The sequence below is a fragment of the Atta colombica genome, unplaced genomic scaffold (genome assembly GCF_001594045.1).
Source record: "Atta colombica isolate Treedump-2 unplaced genomic scaffold, Acol1.0 scaffold155, whole genome shotgun sequence".
In the NCBI taxonomy this organism is placed as follows: Eukaryota; Metazoa; Arthropoda; class Insecta; order Hymenoptera; family Formicidae; genus Atta; species Atta colombica.
In genome coordinates, this window is record NW_017259245.1 from 2,487,166 (window position 1) to 2,498,138 (window position 10,973).

At 33.6% G+C, this 10,973-nt stretch overlaps 1 protein-coding gene across 6 annotated transcripts in view; it reads right to left on the reverse strand.

Annotated features, from left to right (window-relative positions):
* Positions 1 to 10,973, reverse strand: part of LOC108685674 (myosin heavy chain, non-muscle) — a 31,361-nt gene that overhangs the window by 7,390 nt on the left and 12,998 nt on the right. For 4 of the 6 annotated variants that reach the window (XR_001931674.1, XM_018190569.1, XM_018190572.1 and 1 more), the window contains exons 2-4: positions 7,389 to 7,545; positions 6,506 to 6,624; positions 1,534 to 1,557 (exon numbers count right to left, since the gene is read on the reverse strand). Coding sequence is in view for 5 of the 6 variants with exons in the window: in XM_018190569.1 (XP_018046058.1) it covers positions 1,534 to 1,557; positions 6,506 to 6,624; positions 7,389 to 7,545 (300 nt within the window). In the remaining variant the exon portion in view is untranslated. Of the gene's footprint in view, positions 1 to 684; positions 724 to 1,533; positions 1,558 to 6,505; positions 6,625 to 7,388; positions 7,546 to 10,973 lie in introns of all 6 variants that reach the window. The other 2 variants (XM_018190573.1, XM_018190570.1) reach the window with 2 other exon arrangements.

Below are 10,973 nucleotides of genomic sequence, written 5' to 3' on the forward strand. Positions count from 1 at the left end.
AATTTTATCTTATATATTTCCTCAAAAATATAAACATAATAATGTTGACTTAACGGCAATAAACGATTATAATAATAGCTCTCTAAAACTATTAAAAATACAGCAATGTAAAAAAAACGCTTAACCTATTATTTTGAAGGTTTAATCACTCAAACATAAGAACGCAAATTAATTTGGTCGATTTATTTTAGAAAGAGCATGATTAGCATGAAAATTTTCATCCAAAAGGATTTTTATGATAAGGATTTTTATGATAAATCACTGTAAGCTTTATTAAAGAATGAACAATCCTTCGACATGATAGTAAAAGAAATTGTCTATTGTAAATATAGAACAGTTATCTTTTTACTTTCAAACGTCAGATCATTATGTCATTACGAGACATAAAAAGTTTTTATATTCAACTATAAGCATAATCGTAAACGGTATCGAAATCTTTCACGCTTTCTTGCTCAGCGATGTATAATAACGTATTACGATTAACACAAGCGTATTACGTATATCAAGCGTATTACGTATATCGAAGATTGTAATTTTTATGACTTGTTAAACTGCAGCGCACTGAAAGGCTAAAAAAAGAAACAAATGATGGATGACAAAAGCAAGCTGTAAGGCAAGACACTTATCACGACACCACACCAGTGTTAATATTGTTTCCTCCCACTTTCTTTTTCCCTTTCTCACGTTAATTACCGCAAACTTTTCCGTGACACTCCCAGATCCCTGGATCCGCAAGCAGGAAAAAAGAGGCAAAGAGAAGCTTCGTTAGCCACAAGAACACCAATAGTTCCGGTAAACGGTTTTACAATGATTAATTTTTCACAAAAGGGTAATGCGAAATAATACAATTATATCTCTATGTGCGAAATGCATGCAGGTACCGAGAAGTTATTATCTTATTAAAATTATATTACGTTTAAAAGGATATTTTAATCTAAATATATATATATTCATCTCCAAAAGAACTGCGAGACATGTTTTCATCCAACTCAAAATAAAAGATGTCTAATACAATTAAACTATGTAATTTGAATAAAAATGTATTATAATATGTACAAAAATTAATTAAAAAGTAATATTAATATTATATATTTTTCTTAGAAATAATATAAACTTTTGAATATAAACATCAACTATTCATCGCGCAATATTCCTTCCAAAATGTCATTTTTTAATTTTATATTAAACATAACCATTATAAAAGATGGATATCCACCGTATTTAAATCTTGTCTTACAAAAATAGATAGCCATAATTCTTATATACATGTATATACGAGTTATTTACATATTTTGTTTATGTGTCTATATATAATTTGTTTGTATCATATTTTTCGAGATCACAAATGTGTGATGTTATTTCGATAATATATTATGATTTCTTCTTCTCTCTCGGTACGTGCGTCAATTGATATATCAAAAATCAAAAAAATTTGTTAGTAAGGGGTGGATAAGCGGGAAAATAATAGAAAATTCCGTGCCACAGGCGTCGTCAGCCGCCTGAGCCGGGTCTCTGTTTCTTTCGTTGACTTACTATGATTAATGCCGGACTCGGAGTCTAGGTGGGCGGCCGCCAAAAGTCAGCACCGAAAATAAAAGAATTTTCAGCATTAGATCAGAATTGACCATGGCGTGGATTTCGAGTCGCGTGTTTGTCCTTGCTTCGTGCGATTCCTTCACATTCGTGTATCACATGGTAAGTACACGAAAAACAAATCGACCGGTGAATAAACGCACGCTCGAGTGAAATAGAATCTTAGCAGACGTTGGAACCAATTCTTTCTTTCTTTTTATCGCTTTTTTATAGGATTTGTTTCGATTTAGATTTCAGTTTTGAGAGATTGGAAAATAATTTCTCAGATGCCGAATAATTCAGTTTTGATACAAATATCGGGTGCATAATAAAGTGCTGCGGCATTACTTTTTAAATTCTTAATGAATTTGAAAGTCAATTCGATCTCAATTGATTATTTATTGAAATGCAGGAATAGCTAAAACTGATTAAAAAATTTTCACAGATAATTGCACACATATCTTATTCTTATCTTAATTCAATCTAGATTCGAATTCCAAGAGATACTTAACATCAAAGGAACAGGTGCGATATACCATAGACTCGCGAAACATTCATTAAGAAATCGTTGACTCTAAACTTCATCAAGGAATTAATGACGTTAAAAAATAATCAGGCAGCTGTGCGCGACACCCTGTATAATCTGGAAGTAATGCTTCGATTGAAATGATTTAAAATGTTCGTAGTGGCGAAACATAAGCGAGCTTATTTGCTCTTGTGCATGCGAAACGATCAGGAATGTGCTGGCTGTGAACAAAAGTAAGACGATAATGCAGTCGATGCGATAGCATGCAGTCGTACCGTAGGCGAGTGTTCTCGTTTTACAAACTTTTTTTTACACATATACTTTTGCATGTACAAATGCCGTGCGATCGGCGATCAAGAAGGAACATTAAGAAACCTGATATGCGGACAAAGATTAAATCTTCTTCGGGATTTGTGCGTGCAGAATCTAGTTGAACAAGAGCGATTTTCGACTGGTGCATGATTTAAAAAAAATATTTATCATTAAAATGTTAATTTTCTAATTTAAATTAAATTAAGTGACAGCTAATATTTCATCAATATCGATTGTAACTCTTTATCTTCTCTTAAGAAACAAAGAGAGACAAAGTGAAATTCTAAATTATGAATTATACACTTTTATGCAATATTTATATAGAATTCATTTAATTTAACGACAGCAATCGATATATCAAATTTAGGTGTTTATTTTTTCTGAAAAAGGCACCATTCTCTTCAGATTTATCGAAGAATAAAATACCCCTGTCACCATTTCGCTAAAACCATTTCTATGTTATTTACTCACTACAATTTCAATTTGATCAAAGTTTACTGTACAAAGTATTAGATATGTGTGCTTCAGATGTGCGCAATTATACATCATCATGCTGTATATATGTACACTGACTTGATCTAATAAAGGCCATTAAAAAATCAAACAGATAACACGAAAATTTAATTGCGTCGATTGCATGTTCTATGCGACCTGCAAAGATTAGTTTGCGACAATTACGTTCACGACAAGACGATAAGGACCGTCGAGTGCAAAGTATTGCAACGGAATTAATCTAGTATTTGAAAATGTTCAATATTATATCTAGATTTTGCTACGATGCACCATAACACAAAATATTTCGCATGTTTTCTTCGTCTTATTGTTAAACAATAGAGTATAAAATCACGATGATGAAAATTAAGTGTTAAAAATCCAAAAAATAGTCTATCAAATTCTTGCGATCGTTTTAAATCTGTTTAAAAAATTTATAGTTGGGAGAAAAGGTGACGGTACACCTGGAGAGTACATATATTTATTTTTTTCTAAATCTACGGCAGGCCTAGATTTTACATTCATGAGATGAGTCATGCGCGGACAATCCGGCTCGCGTGACTCAAGAGAATCAAAAAAGAGACTCGGTCTGATAATTGGATCGTTTGTCTGGAAAAGGAGAGGTCCTTCAATGAGCGCGTGTCTCTGATTCCCTCTCCCTTCTCTTTCCCAAACCATCATAAGCAACATGTACGCGGAGCAATATAGATCGATTGGGCTTAATCAACAAGTATCCATCCGAGTCGTAATGCAAACGCGACTTATGGTAATCGAAAATGTGTTAAGGCTCTCTCTTGCGGAGCGACCTTCGATCGAGTGGAAGAAGAAGCGAATCTTCGAAAGGAGTAAGACGCTCTCCTCTCTATGCTGCTCCTTTTGCAGCAACTTCTTTACGTTTTCGACTGCTAACAAGTCGAAACCGGTTGAAAAAACCAGTGAGAAAACGTCGCTTGTGCCATTTAATAAAATCGATTATTTAAGAAACAATAAGAGCTATTCTTCACTATCAGACATTTTCTCTTCTTCTTTTTCAATTACAAACTTTAGCTTTTCTATAGTTGATTGTAAAATTAAGTATTTTCTAATACAATGTTAAAAATGTGTTAATGTTTTTAGTATATTGTATTTACGAATTTTGAGATTTAACAATAATAATAACATACGCAAAAAGGTTTAATTTTTTTAAATCTTTCTGTTTTTTTTAATTTTATTATTTTTCAAATAATCGATCTTACTATATTTTGCAGCTATACGAAGCCTCCCACTTTGTATATTTTACTATATACTGCGTTATGAAAGCAAACTCTCAACATGCACCACGTTTATAAAATGTCTACGAGGGACTAAATCATATTATTTACATTCAACATACGGTCGCTATTATTTCTGTTTAAATTTTTATCTGATTCATAAATGCTAAAAATAATCATATGACTTGTAAAATTTACAAAGACGGTTATAAGACTCTACGAGGTCAGAACGTCAGATGGACAGGACTGAGAAATGAATGTTACCAGTTGAAGATTGTATCTGCGCATTTCTCTTTTTTTTTACTTGCCGTCCTACTCAAACCTCAACGTAATTTGCAATCCGGAAAAAAACAGTTCCCTGCATCTTTTTCGATTTATTAATAACGTTACGCTTCGCGGGATGGTTCAGATTATACTCTTCAAATATCTCGGTAAAATACACGAGAACAAAGAAGCTACTGTATGCGAACCTGTATAGCAGAGGCTCTCAAACAATTTTATTCTCTCTCTCTCTCACACACACACACACACACACACACACACACACACACACACACACACACACACACACACACACACACATTTAATCAATATCTTAAGATTTCTTGAACTCTTTCAATCAATAGATCTCTATAGAAAAACATTATTATTGAAAGAGCTCAAGAATTTTTTTTTTATATTAGATTAATATTCTCTAACATTTTTGAGTTTTTTTTTCAAAAATATCTCTTTCGTTTAAAGTAATGGATTGACATTCTCTCTAAAAAAAGAATATCAATCCATTAAAAAAAAGTTTTTTTGGTAGACATTTATGATAAGATACTGAAATTTCGTAATTGTGAACATTTATAGCTTCATTAAAAAAACGTCATGATTGTGAATTATAAAAGACATGTTAACAATCATCCGTAACAGAATACTTATTCCAGAATCAGTTATTCAAACACGGAAATCTGTTTGAATGATAAAGAATTTTAATGAGTTTCGCAGTTTGCACGAGACGTTTGGTTTCCTCTGGTCATTAATTCGGCAGTAACGAATATGGAATTTGTTGTACCGCGAGCCCGTAGTAAAGACGTCATGAATCGGATATTGAGGTTGCACTTCCGGCGATGGAAATGAGTGGCAACGAGGTTTTCTGAGCTTCGGAAAGGTTGACGCGGTTGTGGTGAACACGGTGACTCAATTATATGAAATTTCAACGCTTTTAACGCCGATGGTCTGTATTCTCATCGCGCATCAGTGCATCCGACTCTGAACTCTTTGTTGCACTTTGCGGTCCTATCGAAATAAATCCAACAAATCTGCGGTAACTCATGATGTTGAACACTCTTCGTAACATTTTCCAAACAAAAGAAAATAATTGCTATTAGACAATGTTAAAAATATAAAAATAAAAATAATATTAGCTAATTTGTCACACGATTCGTTAATTTAAAATCGCGTTTGAATGTAATCTAAGTCTTCCTTCTTTCACGTTAGCTTACATATAGGAAACAAGCATTTGACGCTTCGACTAGGAAAATAAAAAAGAATCGAGCTAAATAATTGACTAAACACGTTCATGGTCAAACATTATAATCGCATTCCACAATCGCTCGGATAACAAATGCCGTTGTAGTAAAATCTATTTACCGGGTAGCGGTGTTAATTGTAGTATTCTCTTGTTGCCATTTCGATATAGCCGCTTTGGTCATTAACCTTGGCAACGCGCATAGCTGTGAGTAGACATCTATCGCGTAAACATAATTGTGCGTGAGGTAATCGAAACCTTTCAACCGTAACAGCATTATTATACGCACGCGAATACCGTCATCAAATAGCATTTTAAGCCAGTTAAAAATGCAGGAAGAGACATATGGAACAAAATAATATTTATTATGAAAATTAAGTTTGAAGATATCATATGATTTCAGCTTCACTCACTTTAAATTATAGTAATCGCGCACGTCTTACCATCCCGTAATTATAACATCTCAATGGCAATTTACATAATGTGTTGAATATTTCTTTTCATTTAAGTATCGAAAACCCGACATAACGCGAACTGAAAAATAAATTCGATATTACTTCAGACTTGAAATATCTATTATAAAGAGCCTTATCTTTTCAATCGACATACATGCGTATTTCCGGGGACAGAGATCACTCTCGCGCTTCAGGAAGCTCGAGGGAGCAGCATTCGTGCTTACGAGAGTACCAGAAGGTTAAATGGCTCGTATAAACTGTGGTAGTTTAATTTGTCGAGCACGCGTGTCTTCAGCGAGCGCGTGCGTAAAACACAATGGATTCGCCGCTTGACGGAAACCGCCGTCGCCACTGCCGACAAACGTACTAATGGACGTTGACTTACCGCGTTAGACTTGGGTTTCGACGCGGCCACATAGGCTAAATATTGAATCACTTTCTTTGTGTTCTCGGTCTTGCCGGCGCCGGACTCACCGGTGCACAAAATTGACTGGTCTTCGCGATCTGCAATAGATAGAATACTGTATTGACTGTAGACTATTAAAGAGAATATACTTAACCTTGCTGGTTTATTCCAATTTACTATACGATCATATTGTTTGGATCAATATGATGTAAAAAGCTCTGAAAAATAAAAGATACAAAATTTTCACAGAAAAAAATCTTAGATTAACACAGACGAAGTCATTAAATACCAGAGAAAAATTTTAAATAAAATGTTAGTAAAAAAATAAATTACACTTTGAGTGAAACATCCGAACAGACCAGCAGGGTTAAATGATATACTATATTTAGATGTCTTAAGATATAAGACTTCTGAGTACGTTGTTTAAAATGTAATACATACTGCATTCAGAATAATATAAAAAAATAAAGAATAACGCCTGATGTAGTAAAACTTTAGAAACTGAATATATTACAAAATAGTGCAAAGTATCTATTTGTTGATTGCAATTTTTTTTCTTGTCAAGCAAAATTAAAATAATTAAGAATTAAATTTTGCAAATGAATTAATATAACTTTTATTATCGCAAATATAGATTTAAATAAAGGATATATTTTGCTAACTTAAAAAACTAACTTTGATTCGTTATGGCCATCATTTCTCTATTTCTTATTGTTGAATTTTTAAATGTACGATCCAATTCAGATTCTTATTGTTTACAATTCTTCATTCAAACATTAGATTTTAATGTATTAGTTAACGATATTAATTCGATGCAATACATAACTAATACAAATTTTTAATTAGGTCGATAGTGCGTTACCTTGCAACATAGAACGATAAGCCGTATCGGTAATGGCAAATACGTGTGGTGGCACTTCGTGTCTCTTAATACCTTTGTACCTTTCCATAATCTTCTCTGTATATATTGGCAGTCTCTTATAAGGATTTACTACGACACAAAAGAGGCCAGAATATGTCTGTAAGAAGAAAAGATTTCAATTATTACAATTCGATTATATCAAACGTATTTATTTTATAAAATCTACAAATTGACACAGTTAGGCCAGAGCTTTTTAGCTAATTTCTAATTTTCTTCAGAGAAACAAAAGCAAAAGACTTATCTCATTCATTAATTAGTAGACTTAAGACCAGTATTCATAATCGATTCTTTAAAATCAATTCTTTGTCTTAAAATATAGTCTTAAGATGTCATTGAATCAGAGAGCAGCATTAACAAACACGAAGAACATCTTAAGATATTACTTGTTCTTCGAGCAAGAATATTATTTCCGTTTTATCGATTAATTATCGAACTGCTGCTTCATTCAGCTCTTCCAGAATTGAATAAAAGCGAAAGCATTCATTCGCGGATCTATTCACGTGACCTAATTGTTTTAGTGGAGCATTGTTTCTGCTGACGCTGATAAACATTCCAGGAATTCTCTCGTGATAGTGCGAGAAGACGCTGGAATGGCACGTAAAGCTCGATGGAATGTCCGATCGATGACGTCACGTTCACCATGCGATGCCGGTTCGCAAGCGCGAGGTAGAGAGCGAAGTAGCAGAAAAAGGCATATACTTTTAGTTCGCCGTTCTCCAGCGTCTTCTACCTCCGCGCTCTCCCTTTCTCGTTCGGTCGCACGTTCTCTTGTACGTTGGCATGTTTTTTCTGCTGCGCCGACATACATGTGCATACGACCAAGCCGACTATACGATCGGTGGTCCTGAAACCGAGAGCTTTGACTCTCGCTCCTATCCTCGATGAAACGAACCATTTCGAGGAATCGAGCTCAAGTCGAAAGGAAACCAGCTTTAGATTCAGGGATAGACCATAAAATTTTGTACGATTTATGGAGAGTAATATATTCGGGTGTCAGATATGTGATTCCATCACATTTTATGAGTGAGTAAAATAATGGAGATGCGGCTACATGCATCTGTCTAGATTGCTTGGTAGATTTCTTGAACAGTTTGATTTCAAAAATCTATATGATAAAAAATCTATATGAAAGAATGTAATCATGTACATATAATTATACTGTTACATTTTTAATCATATTCTTTCAGAGAAATTATTTGAAACTTTAAAGGATAACGTACTATTCATGTTCACAAATGTCTTACTTAAACTAGGAATTACTGCTCTGATTAAGTAACATTTAATCCAGTAATTCTTATTTAATTCCTGCCGTAAAAAAAACTTGATGACATTTTCGTTTGATCTTTCACTGATAAATACAAATAACAAAATGTAAAGTTATCCAATTAAATTCAACAGGATTCTTGATTACGGAGAACAATGTCATTGATATCGTAATACAGACTTTCCCCTAAGATAATTTACTTATAAAACGTACATATACTTTTATATACTTTTTTATAATTTTATGATAAGATAAGATCTTATCTAAAATCTTATCCGGAAGCATATTATTTGATTAAAAAATACACTTTATTAATTTAACTAACATCGATCAAAATTATCTAGCTTTACTGTCTGATGTTTAGTTTTATCTGACAAGTAACCTGAAAATAAAAATGTATATAACGTGTAAAGTAGTCTGCTATTGTGATTTGCATAGGTTTAGAAATTTATGATTCGGCCGGATCAAAAATTTATCGCATTTCACTACCACAAGGATATCAGTTAACAAGCGAATAAATCATGTATCTCGCATATACAGCGGCAGACAGACCTCTATGACTAACTAACGAAGGGATGCTAATCTCTCGAGCGTGATATCGGAACAGAGCAAAGTTATTTAACCTTTTATCAGTGCGAGCAAATGCACGCGAGTATCATTCACGGTTGTCTCGTAATTTACAATATAATTACACGTTTTCTCCTTGCAAATAACGTAAATAAACCATTAGGTTATTTGCACTTTCTGCACTCAGAATCTTCACTTTCTTTCTCTTCAAATTTCGCCTAAATATACTTAGTTCGTTTTAAATACAACAATTTTTAGGGATTTTAAGCAATGCGGAACAAACCTATTGTCTTTCCCAACCGGAATGCTAACATGCACTCTTTCTTTATAAATTATGTTAATTATATGCAGTATATCGTCAGATATGGAGGAGCAGGTAATCTAATTCTTTGAGTTAAAGAACACTTTGTTAATTTTAATTTTCATATGTCTATAGGTCTATTCTTTTTCGAAGAATTCTGAACTAATTCTAAACAGTGCAACAAGTTATATCTATCTCATTCTAACTTATTGCATGTTTTACACCTGTTCAGAACTTGGGAAGGGAAAAAACAGATTTAAAATGTAAATTAATTCATTTCTGCGATTAGTTTCAAAGTTAATCGTCCATATTAAGTATATTTGCCTTTAATAAATAATAAACTTTGAATCAAATTTAATTTATTTAATACATTTTCTTGTATAGTGTTTAATTCTTTTTAGTCAAATTGATGATATATTAGATGATTTATAAAAATGATTAAAATTAACTGAAATCTTGGGTCTAATTTAACATTATATCCTACACGGTTTTCGTCATATTGTATATATAAAAAAATATAGGTATACTATATTTTTATACATTCATTTACAAAGACATCTTTTAGATAAAATAGGAAAGAAGTATTAGTAATTGATCATAATATTGTACAGCTGAGCATCTTTCAATAAAACAACTCTTTCGTGCATACAATAATTAATTTCGATTACTTATATCACGTTGTCATTACACACCATTTTATGCAGAAAGATAGTTCGCACAGCCTACGCGTAGACGTGAATTATCGTTGTTTACGCATAAACGCCCAACATTGATATCGTTGCAACAGTCACAAACGATATTCGTCGAGAGACAGCGCGGGCGTAGGTGTTAATAAACGTTCCTCTCGCTTTTATCTGCCTTCCATTAAACACTAGCCGCTCGCGATGACGCACTTAATTGCATGAGTCTATTCAAATTATTTACGTTGTCATTAGGGCTGCCAGATAATTCCTCAGGGAAATTGTTAACCACTGCTTATTGAGTTCTGATCCCGGACACGGTCTTTATGACCAGATTGAGCTTTCCAAGAATTTTTTCGACATTACCCATCATCGTCATCATCGTCATCGCTGTTTTCCTGCTTCTCGCGCTCGTCGTATGTATATCCACTTTCAAAGGTCGCGACGAATCACCGCCAGTTGCCTTCAGAATTGCCTACAGCGTGATTCACACACATTCGCTTTCCCCGGTCCACTCTTGGACTCGCGACTACCCGCGTCATCATTCGTGGAAGAAGTCACCCGGAACCGTTACCGAGTTTATTTATTCTCCACAGCGCGATTTCCACGTTAATTTGCCACGTACTTTCGTAACTCTTCCCATTATGGACTGGTAAACAGCGCAGTTGATTGAGGTTTATCGTATTTCTCTGTCTATATATATATATATATAT